This window comes from Drosophila takahashii, chromosome 2L (genome assembly GCF_030179915.1).
Source record: "Drosophila takahashii strain IR98-3 E-12201 chromosome 2L, DtakHiC1v2, whole genome shotgun sequence".
NCBI classification, from domain to species: Eukaryota; Metazoa; Arthropoda; class Insecta; order Diptera; family Drosophilidae; genus Drosophila; species Drosophila takahashii.
Window position 1 is genome coordinate 11,322,763 of NC_091678.1, and position 19,103 is coordinate 11,341,865.

The window sequence follows — 19,103 nt, forward strand, 5'->3', positions numbered from 1 at the left end:
GGGATATGGAAAATGTATTTACACTCGTGTAAGAAGTTAATATCTAGAATTTTAAATTCCCAAATCATGTTATTTTATAAATTACGTTCGGTTTTCATAACATTTTTAATGTGCAATGAAATAACTTCTATGATAGTTTAAAAAGCCAAAGATATCAAAGAATTTAATACTAAGTGCAGCCAATTTCCAGCACTTTCTTTCCACACAAGTAATCGGCCCTCGAAAGTTTTCCCTGAAAAATGATTTATAGCAGTTGCAAAAACCATTAGCAAACTATATTGCCAAATCAAAGGCAATGGTTAAAAAAGAAGTGGAAAAGTGAAAAGTAAAAATCGAGAAGGGAAAAATGCATTGGAAATTAAAAGAATGTCAAGCAAGCAGCCGCAGCGTAACAAAAAGAATCAATGAAGAAAGGGCAAAAAAAATTGGCTATATTCTATATGTATATCTGCGGGGGCTAGCAAGATATTAGCCACGGCTGCAGGGGCCACGCCCACAAAAACCTCACCCAACTTTCATGCGATGGCAACATTTTATAAAGCAATTTCCACGCGAGCAACATCGAAATGCAATGCACGCCTGAAGGACGCACGCGTGTAAGTGTGTGTGTGTGTGTGTTTGTGAGTGTCCTGTCGCGGTGGGAAGTTAAGGGGGAGCTAAGAGGGGCCAAAAGGGGTGGTGGTGCAAAAAACTATATACAATATGTATACAATATGGGTAGCACTCGAAGAGCGAGAACAGCAGCAGCAGTAGCACTAGCAGCAGCCATAGAAAGTTTTTCATTTTGCGGTTGACTCTGGAATTTGAAAATGTTGCGCAAGGAGGAGCCCTCCAGCGGACCTCTACCGCCTGCACCACCACCATGCCACCACTTCACCCACTCAACCACCCAACGACGGGTGCGTATGCAGCTGGTGCTGCTCCAACTTTAACTGGAGCAAGGACATCCTTCGGGGGGGAGGGCAGAGCTGCGAGTAAGGAGCATTCCTGAGCTTTGGCTTCTGCTCCTGTTGAATTCCAGCTCAAGTTAAGCAGCTTACGCATGCAGCAGCAGCGGAAGCAACAGCAGCATCGGCCACCTGAACTCCTGCACTTTAGCCGGCTCTAACACAAATGCAAATTTATAAATTCTTTGCGCACTGCTACAAATCACCAAGGGTTTTACCAAATAGAGCTCGTTTTCAACCTAACAAAAAGTCGTCCAAAATAAAAAACATCAAATGAAAACAATGTCAATTAATTTTGTTTCATATGAAGTTTTTTGTTTTGGACGACTTTTTGTTAGGTTGAAAACTAGCCCTTAAATTCTAAATGCTTTCATTAAATTGCTAGTATACAAAATTAAAATAATTTTCGAGTGCATAGCACACTCGAATCATTTAAAAACCCTATTTTTTTCTGACTAAAATACGTTTTTCCCACCGGAACTATGTTAATGTTTGTGACTCACACTTAAGATTATTTCATGAATCATTTTTTGATTAATATTTTTAATGAGTTCTTCAGAACAATCATAAAAATGTTCATGTATGTCAACCTTATTTTGATAACATTTGGCGGGAACGTAAACTTTTGTGACTCCTAATCAGATTATTTTACGGGAATTTCGATTTTTTTTCTAGTCCTCTGATTAGCGTCAAGTTTTTTAGTTCATTTACAAAAATATTTTTATTAAAATAAAAATACACATTCCTTAAATGAATAAAAAACCTGATTAGTGAATAACGGTTGCTACGCAGTTTCTACAATTAAGTTAGTTATTTTCCCCAGTGCACTTTTAGTTTAAGGTACAATATTGACTTTCGTCCTGGGTTCCTCCTGTCTGAGTTATTATGCCGTGGCGGTCTCAGAAAGCGGAGTAACTCTTTGGTCTGGTTTGGCATTTTGTGGTGCCGGGTCTGGAAATGCGCTAATTAGATTTTAATGAAGATGTCGCTGTCACCATTCTACTCCAGTTCCCAGCCCCCCGAAACGAATCTGTGGGCCGCCTCGTTCCTTTCGGAGAAACGAGCAACAATGTCTCGCATCAACGCGCATGTTTCCCTGTTCACTGAAGCAGAGATTTCTTTTGCTAATTTCTTAGTACAGCACTATTTTTTTTTTAATTTTCCCCTTCCTTTTATTGCAAAATTAAAGTTTTGCAGCTTTTGCTTTCATAGTTTCTGACATAATTTTGTTGATTTTTCTTCTCCTAATGGATGAGCTCAATTATTTTTTACGCGAGAGCTGCATTTAAGTTTTAATTAGCATGTTTTTCTGGTTTTTTTAATTGCGAGGTAAAAAGTTAGTTTGTTACAGCAGTTATAATTGCCTTATGAAGAGCCTTTTTCGTGGAATGAAAAAAAAAATAGTTCGAAGAGGGAGTAAGAAAAAAACAGCAACTGTACCAAGACCAAATAATTAACACATTTACATTAAACATTTTGGTAGAAAACAAAACTCTTGAAAAGTGACCAATCTTGAAGGGTGCCTGCAGACCACCATTTAATTATTCCACACTTAATTAAGCAAATAACCTTCTGGGAGTTGAGTCATCCTACCTGGCACTTGCTGCTGCGTCCATTTAATGGACAAACCCCCTCGAGGATTTGATGAAATTAAATATTTAATTTGCTTTATACTTTCATTAAGGACCAGAAGTAGAAGTCCCGAGAAGTCTCCGCCCCACTTAACATTTGTTTGCCGGCAGCTGTATGTCATGCTCGCATTTTCGCCACCAAACGACAACGACAGACTTAAATATTTGCATAGACAAGTCCTGGTTGTATATACGGGTATATGCATACATACAAATGTATATATACATATTTATATGCATAGAGAGAGGATCAAGGACTACGGCACCAATGCATTTCGGACCGCACACAAAAGCCAGTGGAGAATAGCCCCATGAAGGAGTTGAGCTGGGGGAGTACCATCGCATCCCATGCCCATTGCCCTGCCCCTCAAGTCGTCGCCTTGATTTACGATTAGTCTCTTTGCAGTCCGCAACACTGTTCGCCACACACTTAGTTAGCCAAACACACAAAACCAACTCGATCTCCCTTGAAGACCCTTCTCCTCTGCCCCCTCCACATTTTAGCCCGATTTTAGCCACAAGGCCCTTAACAAGGCCTTCTATTTGTCACCAAGCCCGGGAAATGGAGCAGAATCGCCGCGTGGGAGTTGTAGTTGCATGGGGTGATGTGTAGTTGGTAACGCCGGAGTGGGCAACCACTTGCCAGCAATCTGCATTTTGGGCGGCAACCCTGCACACGAAAAATTATAATTGCCTAGACGGCCAGCACAATGCAGATTCGAAAACCACAAAATATGGCAAAGAAATTAAAGTTTAATTTTAATAAATTTCAAATGAAGTCCTACTATAATCTTACTTTCAAAATATAAATATTTAAATCTGTATTTATTTATTTATTATATTAATTAATGTATTATTTATTTTTTTGGTCTTTGCTTAAAAATCTTAAGATTATTTAAATACTAAGCCTTTTTTGTCCAATGAACATGAACTCGACTTGCAGATGGTTTACTTTTACCTTCAATAAGCAGCGAAGAGAATGCCAAGTAGAAGAACCAGAATAAGCTGGCGAAGGCAGGGAACAATAATTTGCATGCCACTTACAGTGGGAGGCTAGGACTAGGAAAATGAAATAGAGGGGGAAAAACGGGAAATTGTGAGGGAAAGCGAAGGCTGGACGCTGAAGAAAAACGACAGCACGCGCCAGTTTTGTTTTCTTATATTTTGTTCGCTGTTAAAAAGTTTTGTATTACGTGCAAAATGAGAGCACGCTTAAATTTATTTGCCTGCAAAGCGAGAAGAGAGCGAGAAGGCAATTTTCACTTGAATTTGACCCATATTTCACTGCAAGTGAGAGCCCAGATGTTAGACAATGATCACCGGCAGCACCGTTAGCTGCACATCATCATTTGCCATAATGGCAGCAGAAATACGCAGAGCGTACAAAACAGAACTCCTGTCATTTTCTCCATTTTTGTTGCCATTTCCTCTATAAAGCCATTTCGTCTATGTCACGTCTAACAGAAATTTGCCGCCATTTGTTTGTTTTTAAGCTATACATTGTGTTAACATAACTTTCTTTTTCGGTTGAGATTAAAATTTCGGTTGAGAATAAATTATATTTATAAAAATTACAATATCAAATTAATTAGTTCCAGAAATTTTAAAATTTTATCAAATAAAAAATAAACAATTTTATGTTTTTTTTTTAATTCCTCTTTAGCTTTAAAGAATATTTCTATAATAATTAAGTCGACTGTTAAACATTACTTATAAATTAATTAATTTCTCAGAAGAGGAATAAGACCTAGGAATTTCCAGAAATCGTTTAAACCCAATAAATCAAACGGACCATGTCTTAGGTCGCATCGGCACTGCTGATAAGAAATATATGCTTTGTTTATAGTATAAATTCGTGGAATGTTGTCTGGTTATCAATGACGTGGAATATACTTAGCTTGCCGCGATCTCTATGTTTTGTAAAAGTCTACAGAACTAGAAATTAAAGCAATTTTGTGCGGATATATTTTCTTTATACTTAAAAAAGGGAGGTGAGGTGCATTATAAATACTCAATTTTTCATAGATTACTAAAATATGACCTTTTTATTTATATAGTGAGGTATAACTTTTGATCTTCTGTTTCATTCTGTAAAAAACATTGTTTTTCGAAAGAGAGGGTATTCATATTCCGGCTGAAGGTTCTATCTGTCTGAAGAACATATTTCATGGCTTAGGTGGATACTTTTTTAGCTAGTCAGCGCTAAACGCTTTTAAGCCAGAAGCATAGGGAAAATAAAATAAATGAATATGCGCCACGCACAGGCATTCCTCACACATACATACAAACACACGCTCGTCTTCTCTCTCTTCTCATGCTGCCTCCATCTCTCTCTCTCCGCTCCTCATTCGTGGCAGCCATTTTGTCTTCGGCTTGGCGTTGTCCTTGGTGTTCCTGTTGTCCTGCGACGCCTTTCGCATAACTGAACGTGTGCGCTGCATTTGTTTTACATTTTATTATGCTACTTTACCCAAAATAGCAAAAAAAAAAAGCAGCTACAGCAAAACAACAGGAAAAAGGCGAATAAATGAGAGGGAGAAGAAGCCAGGGGCGAGCCACACCCACAACATTTTCCGCTTTCCTTTTTAATTTTCTGTTTTCCCCCCTTTTATTATATTGCAAACATTTTTAAAGGACGACTGGACCAAAAAAAAAATACGTCAGCAAAATACCAAGAAAAAGAAGACAATGTCAGGGAATTTATGTTGTATTTTCAATATTCAAATATTTTACAAATTTAAGAAAAAAAGAAACATTGTTATATTTTAAACAAAAATTTACGTATACTAAAACATTTCTAAAAGCTTAAAATAGCTCCTATATTTATAAACATTATTGTTTATGTTTGTTTCTCTCACTTTCGAAAAAAGCCAAAGCTTTACTTCTCATGTGTTGATAAGGTACACTTTTAGAATGTGTAGCGAGATTTGGTCAGTGTGAATTAAAACTCGAAGCGGAAACATGTTTCAAATTTGGACAGTCGGTGTTTTTCTATCCGCCCTTATTTTATTTGGGGCGGCTGAAAATTATGAAGGCGATCTAAGTATTGAAAATGTAAGTGTCTAAATAAAATAACTTTATTACTGGTAAAGCAAAGGCTCTTGTGAAATTTTAATCTTTTATTTACTCTCATGCTAACTTAATTATTTCAGGAAATGCAATCGCCAGATGAACAGCCGCAATGCGGTCAAGGAAGTCCAGCATTTCAGGAATCCGACTTAAATGTTACTGATGGCCAAGCCAGGCCTGGGGAATTTCCGTGGACAGTTGCCGTGAGCCATCATAAGAAATTTGTCTGCGGTGGATCTCTAATTACCCCCAATATTGTACTCACGTCAGCTAATTGCGTATATAATAAGATGGCAGAGGATCTTGTCGTCAGCGCAGGCGAATGGGAGTATGGAAATGCCTCGGAAAAATACCCATATGAAGAGCAAATTGTGAAGAAACTCGTGTTTCATAAGTCATTTAGCTTGCGAACAGGAGCCAATAACTTGGCGCTACTCTTTTTGGAGAAGGAGTTCCCGATGACATACCGGATTAACACCATCTGCCTGCCCACCGAGAAAAGAACCCTCAACTCAACTCGCTGTATTGCGGCTGGCTGGGGTAAAAATCAATTCAAGGATAAACATAACGCCAGCATTCTGAAGAAGATCGATGTACCGATCGTGCCCCGGGACATCTGTCAGGATCAGTTGCGGCAAACCAGGATGGGCAGAACCTTCACCCTTGCCCCGAATCTTTTTTGTGCCGGCGGCGAGGAGGGCAAGGATGCCTGCACCGGCGACGGCGGAGGAGCACTTTTTTGCCCAATGCCCGAGGATCCCAAGCGATTCGAGCAAATTGGCATCGTCAACTGGGGCGTGGGATGTAAAAACAAAAATGTTCCCGGCATATACACCGACGTGTTTGAATATAAGTCATGGATTGTCGAACTTATGGAAGGTCCAACCGGCACTGTAACCGACAAAAATTAATTGTTTTTAGTGTTTTTAATTTTATGATTGATAATATGAAATATGTTACTACGTATTTAATATTACTGTGCTGTAAAATATAAAATAACTGATTATATTTATACCCGTTACTCGTAGAGTAAAAGGGTATATTGTATTCGTGCAAAAGTATGTAACAGGTAGAAGGAAGCGTTTCCGACCCCATAAAGTATATATATTCTTGATCAGGATCACTAGCCGAGTCGATCTAGCCATGTCCGTCTGTCCGTCTGTCCGTCTGTCTGTCTGTCTGTCTGTCTGTCTGTCTGTCTGTCTGTCTGTCCGTCTGTCCGTATGAACGCTGAGATCTCGGAAACTATAAAAGCTAGAAGATTGACATTTTGCATGCAGATTCTAGGAGTTCCTACGCAGCGCAAGTTTGTTTCAAAAGGGTGCCACGCCCCCTCTAACGCCCACAATCGCATATATACGATTTTAAAAATTTCAATATTTTGGAAAAGTAAAAATGCAGTTTTATTGTGTTTATCAATACCTATCGAAATGTAGAAGAAATTTTTTAAATCGGACCATTCGTTAAAAAGTTACGGCGGATCAAAGTTTTTCTCCATCTCTTTCGCACTCCCTTTAGCTGAGTAACGGGTATCTGATAGTCGGGGCACCCGACTATAGCGTTCTCTCTTGTTTTATCAAACAAATATTAAAACTCAACTTCTGAATTTTTTAAATCGACTATTAAATAACCTTTTTTCTAAAATTATAACAACTTATATACAACTTATTATAATTAAAATTTGATACCAATACGGTGTTAATAATTTAAGCACACGGTTTAAATACGAAACCACCGTAAACCCCTTTTTTAAGCGTGACTTGTCAATAATTTTATAATATACACAATTTATTGGCCAAACCATCGAAAGGTTGATGCCAAAGTGAAAGGCGTTAACAAGGGCGGCACTCACATAACCACCAACACGGCACACAAACAAAAAAACCAGCCGACGGAAGGACAGATCAACTTACACACGCACAAAATGGTATGATATAATGTTTATAAAGCACATGCGTATACATACACACACAGGGAGCATTTCCGCCAAACGCACAACGCGGCGTATACTTGATATTTAATTCAATCTGGGCGTAGGTTTTCATTTTTTTTGTTCGTTGTAAGGGACGTGCGCTTTAAATTAACACAAACAAACGTTGTCAGCGACAGCAGCACCCATACACACGCACACACACACACACCCACCGTCAGGACAACAACAATGACACACACACACACTCATACACGTACGGCAAAGCAACAGCAACAAGGCACTTGACAATTACAGACTCAATGACAGTCACAGCCAGCAAATTTATTTGCATTTTAGCTGCCTTTTTGGCTCCGAATCCTGTCGCTTCCTCCGCCTTTTCCCTCGTCCCAACAGGATCCTTGTCCTTTCCCCTCCACCCCTGTTTCTCTGTATAATTTGCCTGATATTTATACCCTTATCTGAGGTTCTTTCAGCAAGATCATCATCACTTAAAAATCATTATTTATATTATTATTATTTTTTTTACCATAAATTTAGTTTAAAGCACCATCTCATAGTAGATCAACGTAGATCGATTTAACATTATGTAATATCAATTTTACCTTGATATGCGGCCAGGAAAATTTGATATGGTCGAAAAGAGAATTTCATGTAAAAACGATATGGGCTTTGCATATGCATTTTGCATGCTATTTTTGTGCTTAGAGCTTGAATAATTTCGATATTTGGCGGTATCGATATTTTCGATATTTTATCAGTATCTTGTATCGTGTTATTTTAATGGAAAACAAAGTAAGTCATTTACGGTCAGCTTGAAATAAAAAACTTTTTTAAAAATTGCAAATACCATGTACTCTGTTTATAATAGAGTGAATTAAATGCGAGTCTTTTCTGTATGTAAATCCGCATAAGCGTAATTCTCTCGCACATAATCACAACGTACACACTCGGCCAATAAAACCAAGCCACTAACTCATGCACGTCTGATTAAACGCGAAAATACGCGACTGCTTGAAGGGAAAAAGGGGAAGAAAGCCCTCTTGGAAGCCACCATCTTTCACCGCAGGCCACGCAGTCAACCAAATCCAAACACAGTCATGCTTATTAACATAGATAGCAGGCAGGCACACACATACTTATTTCAGCCCGCTTAACCCACGGTTTACCCCCCCAATTAGCCTTATTTGTGTTTAAATTGCATTAGGGCCAACAAACAAGCAGGAAAAAAACACAAAACCAAATAAGAACGTCAAAGAAAACACTAAAAATTGACGCATTTGCTAGTTAAGCTTCCACTAAGCCGAGCCATTCAAAGCTTTTATCGATATATTCGTTTCTTATCGATAAGTTCAACTAAGTGGCCAAGGAGCTTAAGTGTATTTGTTTCGACTAAAACCCAGCCAGACAATCGAAGCCATTAACCAATGCGACCGGTCGTAGCCACATGTCAGGATTATCAGATACATATGTCTAAATTATCACTCGCATCGTGTAGCGTATTTATTGTTAGTCTAGCCATTTGGCCGACTTAATTACTTACACTTTTGATCTCGTTCATTTTGGTGAATTGACGTCCGAACTCCCACAAGTCAACGCCGAACTTCAGCGCCCAATTGCGAACCCTGCAAAAAGTTATAATAATTTTATAATATCAGTGCATATTATTCAATTAAATTCTAAAATATTTATTGATAATTTTTAATTAAACTTAATTCTAGAAATAGCAAACTTTTTAGTTTAAAAAGACAAGCTTTCAACATTAATATGGCCTTTGGACTTTAAACGATAAGCCTGTTGTCCCACTTTTTATTTCTTTGCGACTTTAATATTTATAATTATCACTTTCCTCTGAAATCGTTTAATGTTTTTTAAGCCATTAGCCCTCATTACAACTGCCATTCAATGACACGTGACTGATTAAAAATCAATTAAAATCGATTTAAAATTGCGCATAAATTATATCCATCTCATTACGTTGAAGCATACAAATTTCTCATTAAGCAATAAATGGCTTGCTGGACGGAGCACAAAACCAATATTATCATTACTTTGGGAGAATATTTCTTCAATATTTGCAAGAAAAGTTTACTACGAAAACAAAAAAAGGCTAAATCAACTATTTCGCAGAGCCTGACTAAAGACCAACTCACTTGAGAAACCCCCAAGACAGCAGCAAAACTCATTACAGAAGAGGGAAAGCCAAAGGAGGGCAAAACTCTCAAGGGTCGAGGGATAACAACAGGACCAACGGCCAACTATTGTGAAAACATTTGCCAAACATTTATAATCTAAGCGCGAAAGTCAAAAGCAAAACAAAAGCAGCACAACGAGTGCTCATAAAACAAGTCTCGGGACGGGGGAATGTGACTGGAGCAACAGCAAATTGAAAATAAAGCAGGAGGAACCAAAAGTCTGAGCGTTGATACAACGAATATTATAAAAAAAAAACAACAAAAAAAAAAAGAAAGTACTACCAAAAAACAAAGTCAAGTTGAGCCAGAGTAAAGACCTTGCTGAATAATGCCCCCCAAAAATATTTGCACAATTTTATGGCATTATCTGCAATATCAATACAGTGGCGGCAAAAAGGGAGGTGAAGCCAAGGAAACTCGAACCGCAGCCACGTTGCGTATACGCAATGTTGATTTTGTTGAGCCGGCGGCGGCGAGCCACCACACCGAAGAAAAGGATCCCATCTAGATACAAAATAAGCGCATGTTTATATGCTATATGGCCAACGAGGGAGGTTGGGTCGTTTGGTTGTTGAAAAAGACAGCAGATTGCGATGGGAAATGGAAAATGGGAAGGAAGTGCAACTGCAGTCAAGCGGGCCACAGACAAAGTTTTATGGCTCGAGCGATGCCAAAAATGAATTTAAATTATATGAAAATTGTATTATAAACGGAAACTCCCGAGGAGGCAGAAGCCAGCACTTCCCGCATCTTCGTGGCCCGCAGCAATGAAAGCGTAAACAATGAAGCGAAATAAAGTGGCCAACAAAGTGATTGAAATTGGATAATGCTGATGGCTGGCTGGCAACAACAAAGAGCTGGCAAAATGATGATGATGGTGGTGGTCAAGTGATGATAATTAAATGGGAGCAACACCATGTAAGGGTCAACTATAGGATGATTTTTGAGTAGCAATGAGTTAACGGATACGAGTTAAGTTTAATACAATTAAAAAGGTAATGAATGTGGAAAAAGGAAAAAAGTTATCAGAATTAATATAGGGACCACAGTGATTGGGTAATAAAGTTAAAAATTAGTTTAAATAATTAAATAATATATTATTGACCTAATCTATCGATCTTTCATCAATCAATATAAAAAATATATATAAAACTAAATATTAAAAAAAATTGATTATATAAAAAAATAATTAAAATGATCAAAAATTTTGCAAGATTTGCTTAAAATATATTCGACCGGATGTACAAAAACCTACATCCACAAATTGCACAAAACACAGTTAAATGCCAAGCAAATCCTATATTCTAGAAAGGCATTTGTGCAAAAATTCTCTAGAAATATATTAGCAGGCATGCACAACGAAATTTCGGTTTTAAACATAGAAACCCAGTACAAAATTCTATTCCAGTTTTGTGCTATCAAAAAATATTCCATGTTCGTGCGGAAAATACACACATACCTACACATATACCGAGAGCAAAGGAACAATGCTTATACACACATCCAACAAGGAACAAGAAAAACATTGAAAATCGGGTCTAAAGCAACCAGCAGCAATGAAAGGCCATCAACGTCATCTTCTTGGCCTCAAGTAGAGGAGAATCTTTTTTCCGATTCTTTGGACTCTTCCTGCTGGCCAGCAAAATAAAAAGTCACATTTTGTTTTACACATCGATTTTTTTGTGTATATTTCTTTTTTGTATTTTTGCAGCTTGGCCAGAAACTTGACAATGGCTAAAACTATGCTTGTTCGTATGTCTATGTGAGTGCTCAGGTGTATTCGTAGTGACTTTCTATTCTGTCTCAGCTTTTTGAGCACGAACCAACCACGTATGTCATGCTCAAGTACTATATATGGTACACCCAAAGCCATCGAACCAGTTTCGTTCCATTGCATTTTTCACAGTTGTGTTGTCCTTCTCGGTCGCTTCACGTTTGTCTTTGCAGTTTTTCACTTTTCTCGGAGCGCCAAGTTTATGCCGAGGCAGGTGGAAATAGGCAGTAGTAGTAGTTGTCCCATAGAGTAGGTCAATGGGTTTTTGCCATTTTGCATCATTGAAATTGAAATGAGTCCCCTTCTGCCAATGCTGCCAAGAGGCTTGAATGCGCAATCACAAGAGCGCACTTCAATGCGCTCTCGACGTGTGCAAGGGTATTAAGATGTTCGAGTAAATACCTCCAAGTAAAACTAAATTTGGATTTAGGTAAAGCTATCTTCCTTAAAGCATGTAGTTTTTGAATAATACTCGGTTTGCTTAAGGGTAAGGAAACTGGAAAGTTCCTAAAAAAAATATTTTTAAAAACTTGGTAATTGACACTTTAGTTAAAGGTTTAAAAACTATGAAGGCTCTAACTCAATTATTACTTTAAAAAAATTAATAAGTTAAATCTTAAGTAATATTTATAAATGAAAAATGTCGTCCTTAATGGGTAAGACTGTTTAATTAGATCATAATTATCATCATATCACGAAAATGTTTTTGTATAGCTTGTTGTAAAAAAAATGCTTCAAGATCTCAAAAAAAAAAACAACATTGTGAACCTTTAAAAAAAAATAAATAAATAAATTCAGTAAACTGTTCTAAGTTATTTAAATATTTTGAATTTCTAAATCATTAGTTAATTTTTTTTTTTTTCGAAAATAAATATTTAGAATCATTATACTGAATCTGAATTTGTTATTACTTAATGTTGAATTGCGGAAATGTGTGTTCTGGAGTAACTTTGATAATTAATTTGTTGTGTTCCACGCTAATTCGAAATCCCCGTAAAAGGGGATATATAAAACTAAGGGGGGAATTACGTTTGGCGGTAGGTGGAAAATAAAATAAAAAACAAAAAGGAAAATAAAGCGCTAGACGCAGCAGCTCAGCTGTCGCTTCTGTTTGTGTCTCTGGTTCAACTTCTGCTTAATGCACTTTCACTGTCATTTGTCATAAGTAGTTAGTGCTCTGTTTGCTCCCGTTTTTGTTGATTTTGCTTTATTTATTCACTTAAGCTGCCTACCCCCCCGGTAATTAGATCTGCCACGCCCGAGCAAAAAACATGGCAGTGTTTCGAATGCAAAATTGTTTTAAGCAGCAAATGTGCCAGTTGCAGCAGATCCGAAAAAATAACAGCACGATTAAAAGTCAGCAGGGAAGTTTACTTCAGCTAACCAAAATTTAAAACTGTCAATATTGCTTTTAATGAAGAAAATATTAGGAACAATTGTATTTATTGAAGAAAAATCTTGTACATTTCTTCTAGTAAATATATATTTGTACATAGATCTAAATTAAATTTAGAATTATAAAAATAAAGAAAATATTAAGAATCATTGTAATTATGGAGGACAAATCGTTAACATTATCTTTCTGAAAATATATATATTTTCATGTTCTAAATTTAATTTTAAGTACCATGAATAAAAAAATCAACTAAATGAAAAGTAAAAACTGGCACAAAAAGAAAACCTTCAGTTCGTTTAATTTCCAAGCGAGTTGTGTGAGGCCCCGAATCGATCGCTCATCTGCAGGCCGTGCCAGAAAAGGAATCATGTAACAATCCTGTTGATACAGGCCGTCCCCTTTTCCTTCAATTAAAGTTTCTGGCCACGGCACGTGACCCATAAGAGGCTGTCAATGCAACTGCCTTTGGATGAAGGAGGCTGAGGATGGGGATGGGGATCCTTAAGCAAACGAGGCATTAAAATGGCAATGGCTGCAACTGCAACTGAAAATGAGGCAAACGAATGGGTTGGGACGGCCTAAGGAAAACCCGTTGAAAATCCGTGAAGGCCAGGCCAAAGGAAAAGCGGGCCAGGCGAGGGAAAACAACGCTTTCGACTTCGCCTTTAATGTGGACCGGGATTTGGGTCAAAGCAAAAGCGCACAGGACCAATGCCACTAGCAGGACCCAGAATCCAGTATCCAGAACTCAGTATCCAGAAGCAGGACCCAACTTCATCATCGTCATCAACGGGCCATGCCAAAACATAATCGTCAAAGCCTCGGACCCTCAAGGCACTTGCTTGTTTTTGTCGCCTGCCAGCAAAAGTTGAAATAAATTTAATTGAATTTCTGCAGTGACATAAAGCAAATGGCAACATGGACACTAGAGAAGCAAGGAGAGGAGTCGAGTTGAGTCGAAAGAAACCCGGCCAACAGCGAAAGCAAAAGTTTGTTTTTCAAATTAATGAAATTTATTTTACGCATGTGCCACAACATGTCAGCAGTCGAAGATGGACAAGGAAAAAATTGAGTCAAAGAGTTAGGAAAATTGTTTCTCGAAAGCGGGACAATTAATACTAAAGGATCTATAGCTTCTTATAGAATGATTTTTAAAGTGCGCACAAAAATCAAAATCCCACAGAAATAGCTGTCTTAATTTTAAATAGCTGTCTAAAAGTATGCAACAATATATTTTTAACTCAAAAGTAAAATTAATTCACTACATACTTTTAGACAACTAAACGTAGTTTTTATATCCCATAAATAAAAATAAATAAATTTTCTCATATGCGCTACTAAATGTAGTCTTTATTAGAATATACTTTCATTTGGATGTCCCCAAAAACCAAATTAAACCTAGAACCAGAAAGAAACGCTTCAACAAATAACTAATTGCATTTCAACACAAAAACCACATGCCAAAACTAATTTCAATAAATAAAAGTGACATTAGATACGAAAGCAGAACCCAAAAAAATCACTTAGTGTGTCTGTTCCGGTTTCTGGTCTCCATCCTAGTCGCCAGACCCCCCGCTACCCCCGAAATTCCCATCAGCCGGCAGTTGTCCTTGCCTGCAAATGGCAGTTGGTTTTTGGGTTAATTAGCCAAGTGAACGTTGCGGTTACGTGTGCTGCCTTTCTCCGCTACACCAAACCGAACTGAACCACCCATCCAACCGCCCACCAGTCGCCGTGTGAAGCTAATTGCAAAATCCTATTATATATCCATTAGATACGCACACATCGTACAAAAGTATCGCGTCGCACAGTGGCGCCTTGCGCCAAAAAACGTGCAATAAATCACTTTTTCGACTTTGTCCTAGAAAGTTGTGACCCATACCAATCGACAGGTAATTGATCCACTATTACAAATATGTAACCCTTTTTCAAATCAAAAAATTTTTGTAAAAGATATGAATTTTCAAAGTTGAACAATTTTTCACTTAAAAAAAACACACCGTTTTTAGGTAATTTTTCGCACTTCCGGGGGGTTTTTTCTTAAAAACTAGGTTTCGAATCGCTTTGCTTCTTTTTTCCACGGATTGGTGTGTTAGTTAAGAGTAAAAAAAGTAAAACATATTGCAGTTTGCCATGCGCATCTCTTAGTTATGAGTTATTTGCGAAACGTCCATTTTTTCCATATTTTTCAACTTTGATGGAAAATAAAAAAAAACTATTTAATACTATTTTTTTTATACTTCCGTAAAACGTTATTTGGACTTTCTTCTTGATATTACGAAAGTTGTAGCTGCGTCCGCCTGCGTCCGCGGTTTTAAGAGCCAAAAAAGGTAAAAAAGTCATGGTCCCAGAAATTGCATATGGCGCAACCTTGTCCAAAACATTGTGTTAAAGTCCTGAAAATTTTATATTATGTTCAACAGCTCGATATAAGAAACTTTAGTTCTACCACTTTTGGAAAAAACCCGCTGGTTTAGCGGAAAAACAGCTATAAATAGCTAAAATACGGAAGGCCGTAACTTCTAAAGTACTTAAGCTACAGACTTGTGCTGTATCTCGTTTGAAAGGTATTTTAAAATGCTTTAAGCGCCTTCTGTATGTAATTTGTGTAAATGTAATATTTAAAAAGATATGCACAAAACAAATTTTTTGTAAGCTTTTTTTTTAGCCTTTTATATTTTTCTCAAAAACGGTTTCAACGGTTCCCTTTAAAACTTCAAACTGTATAGCCCTTGAGATTCCTTAAAAAAAGGTATACATCATATTACTGTAAAAAATTACGTTTAAAAGTAATTCAGAAACGAAAATAGCCACTTTTGCCAGCTCAAAACAACTTACGCTGCCTAAGCATTGAATTTAGTATGTGCGAATCCAAACTGTATTTTAAGGTCATGGAATCACAACCTTGTCACAGAGTTAGAATCTAGTAATTATAGTCCAGAAATGTTAAGTCTATTGGATTTACCAAGTTTACCAAATTGTGACCATTATTTCAAAAAACATGAAATATAAAAATTTTTAATTTTAAAAAAAAACTTTAATTATTTTTTTTTTTGTTTTTTTATTTTTTAAAAATTAAAAAATAAAAATATAAACTAAACAAAACGTAATTTTTAAAAAAAAAAAAATTTTTTTTTAAAAATTCCAATTTTTTATTTATTTTTTTTTTAAAAGTTTTAAAAATTACAACATGAAAAAAGAAACTAAAAAAAACAAAAACTTTTTAAAAAAAGTTTTTTTTTGTCGGAAAAAAATGGATTTGTTTTTAAATTCTGACTTTGCCGATTTGTAAGTACGCCTCTGCCACGCCCACTCCCTGTCTCAAGCAATAATTTGAAAGGTGGATCAATTATCTATCATTTGCCGTTTACAAAATTCAATTATCTTCACTGGTTCAAAAGTTATGATTTATTACCAAAAAAAAGTCAAAAGGCGCCACTGTGCGTCGTCACATCAGAAAGTCAGACCCTCACTTTCCCCGAACCTTTAACTAATAGAATTCGAGTTTCCATCTACTTATATATAAAATTCATAGACATCTTGGCGTATACTTAATGGGAAAAGACTTTCTTTCTTGATGGCATTTTGTCACTCATTATTTTTCATTTATGCACATTTTTAATGAAACTGGCCATTTCTGTGACATCCCCTTCAATATGCTTCTTGTACGAAAACGATAACTATAACTATAACTATAAAGATCAAGCCAGCGGGAGTGAACCGATTTTATTCCAATCTGTGTGTGGTAAACAAAGTAATAATCATAAATAAATCGGTCTATAAAGGCAAACGAATGGCAAAAGTTTCACACAAGAGATTTTGGTATACATAGAATCCCGATGATGCATGAAACATTTATATACAAAATAATTACAGAACTAAAACTTTATGGGGCGTTTTAAGACTTAAATTAATTTTATGGCTTCAGAAATGCCCACAAGATTTGTAGAAATATAAGTTAAGTCTACATGAATATCTAAATTAAATTGTTACTTGAATTTTGTATTTATGCTCAGCTTAATATTTATTAACATCTGACTGTCATTAGTTTAGCTCAATTATTTAGCGGAAAACTCAACACCAAAACTAAAACTAAAAACATTTAAAACTTGCATTCATGTTGGCAGCAGCTTGTTTGTTGAAATGTTGACGAGAAATCGTGGTAAATTATATAGGTATATGCAAAACAAAGGCTGAAACGCTTCGGGGTAGAATAAACAAATTTACAATTAATTTCCTGTTCGAGGAAATTGGCAAAATATTTGACAAATGCATAATTGAAACTGTTGGCGTTGTCGGTTGTCGGATGTCAGATGCTGGATGATGAATAAAACTTACTCGTTGTGCGGTATATCCTCATCCTGATCGGCGAATGCAACAAATATGTGCATTTTGAATATTAGCACGCCCAGCACAATGGCCACAAAGCAGCTCCAGTGTTTGCTCTCCATTTTTGCTGTCCGTGTGCGTATTTATGTGGATCAATTTGTTTTGTGATAGTTCACGATTAAATTCAAATCCAAAATCCCTGGTTTGCGGCTATCGATCGATTTTCTGCGTTTCCAAATTGTATAAATTTTTGTTTTATTGTTCGCGTGCTCGGCACATGGGATAAGCACCACAGAACAGTTCACAAATTAAATAGAATTTCCGTTTTAATTGATTTATTTTTTTCTTTCACCTATTGACACTTTGCGAAAAATGTTCTCTGCAGCATCACAAAAGTTTTTATTTTACGTTCTTATTGCATTTTTATAGTTTGCGATAGACTTGTTTTTCCAACTTTAGTTTCGGATTATATTTCGTTCTCATATACTTGTTATGAACGATTTAAAGCCGGATATTTTTTGTAGCCAAAAGTTTTTATTGCTTTTTCCGAGTATGTTCAACATTGTTGCAAAGCAATTTTGGCGGTTTTTATATTTTGGTGATAAATGTTAATTGAGCTGGTAGTTGGATATGTAGTTAAGTGTGCTTTTGACCTGAAATAAAAAGGAAAAAGAGATATATTTTATTATTTTATATTCGTTTAAGTTATCCAAGCTATGCAAGGATATGTTTTGAATTGTTCTTAAAATTAAATATTTATAGTATTTGATTTTACTATTTGAAAGAAACTATTTCCTTAAATTTTCCTTATTTGTATTCCTGATTATGATTATTAATTTTTTTTAATTTCTTATTTCTTTCTCAATTAAGTAATACAACAAAATTCATTTATTTATCAGTTTGGTGAACATGATATCTTTTTTATGATGAATATATAAGATTATTATTATTATTTATTATTATCAATTCAGTTATTTATCAGTTTGGTAAAAATGATATCTTCTTTATAACGAATATATAAGATTATCGTCTTCTTAAAATTGTATAAATCCTTTAAAGTTTAAACTTCTGGCCATAATTATTAATATATGCATGCTTATATATCTATTAGTAAAAATTTGTACAAATATGCCAAATTTCGGTCTGCGGCCTTCAAATATTTATTTTCTTCTATTTTGGAAAGAGATTTGGTTTGCGAATAGTTTTCTTTTGGTTCACAAACAGACCAGAAATATTTCTACAATATATGTTTTTACGATTTTGATTGTGGACTGTGGGCCGATGGGCTGGGGCTTATTCCCTGGCTCCATGTGGATTTGACCTAGAAATGCGTTTCCACCCACCGCCCCACACGCACACAGATGCAGTGGCATAACTCACGCTCACACGGACAGGCGCAACTTCGGGATGTTTTCGAAATCGAGAACTCGAACTCGAATCTGGCGTACATGCGCAGTGTGGGAAGGCGGCTTCACTCATTCACCCGCACTCCTGGCCCTGCCAGAGATTCGTCCTTTTTTGTATGGGCATGCCACCCCCTAACAAGGCGCACATTGCCATACATCCTGCGTCCCCAAGGATATCGCGTAATAATTTTCATTAAACACGCTGCAAGCTTTTGCCTTTGCCGTTGGTCTCCGCAGCCCAAAAACCCTGCGACCACATCCGCAAGAAGGGAAGAATGAAAGAAAGAAAGACAATTTATTGCGGCCAATACGCACTTACATATACATAATATGTGTGTGTATATAACCGGATTTCGCACGCTTTTCTGATTCCCTCCCCCGTTTCCTCATCTGCCTCAACATCAAAAAGTTTGACAGAAGTGGAGC

General features: G+C 36.5%; 2 protein-coding genes across 3 annotated transcripts in view; one reads left to right on the top strand and one right to left on the bottom strand.

Annotated features, from left to right (window-relative positions):
• The window catches only part of stol (voltage-dependent calcium channel subunit stolid), a 46,659-nt gene extending 28,913 nt beyond the window's left edge, over positions 1 to 17,746 (bottom strand). For both annotated transcript variants that reach the window (XM_017147399.3, XM_017147398.3), the window contains exons 1-2: positions 17,281 to 17,746; positions 9,121 to 9,202 (exon numbers count right to left, since the gene is read on the bottom strand). In XM_017147399.3, coding sequence (XP_017002888.1) covers positions 9,121 to 9,202; positions 17,281 to 17,393 — 195 coding nt within the window. In that variant the 5' untranslated portion in view covers positions 17,394 to 17,746. The remainder of the gene's footprint in view (positions 1 to 9,120; positions 9,203 to 17,280) is intronic.
• LOC108061202 (phenoloxidase-activating factor 2) lies at positions 5,504 to 6,558 on the top strand. The gene is made up of 2 exons (XM_017147285.3): positions 5,504 to 5,632; positions 5,731 to 6,558. The coding sequence occupies exons 1-2, from the start codon at positions 5,540 to 5,542 to the stop codon at positions 6,556 to 6,558; spliced, it is 921 nt and encodes a 306-aa protein (XP_017002774.2). The 5' UTR covers positions 5,504 to 5,539.
• Positions 17,747 to 19,103: the final 1,357 nt, after the last annotated feature.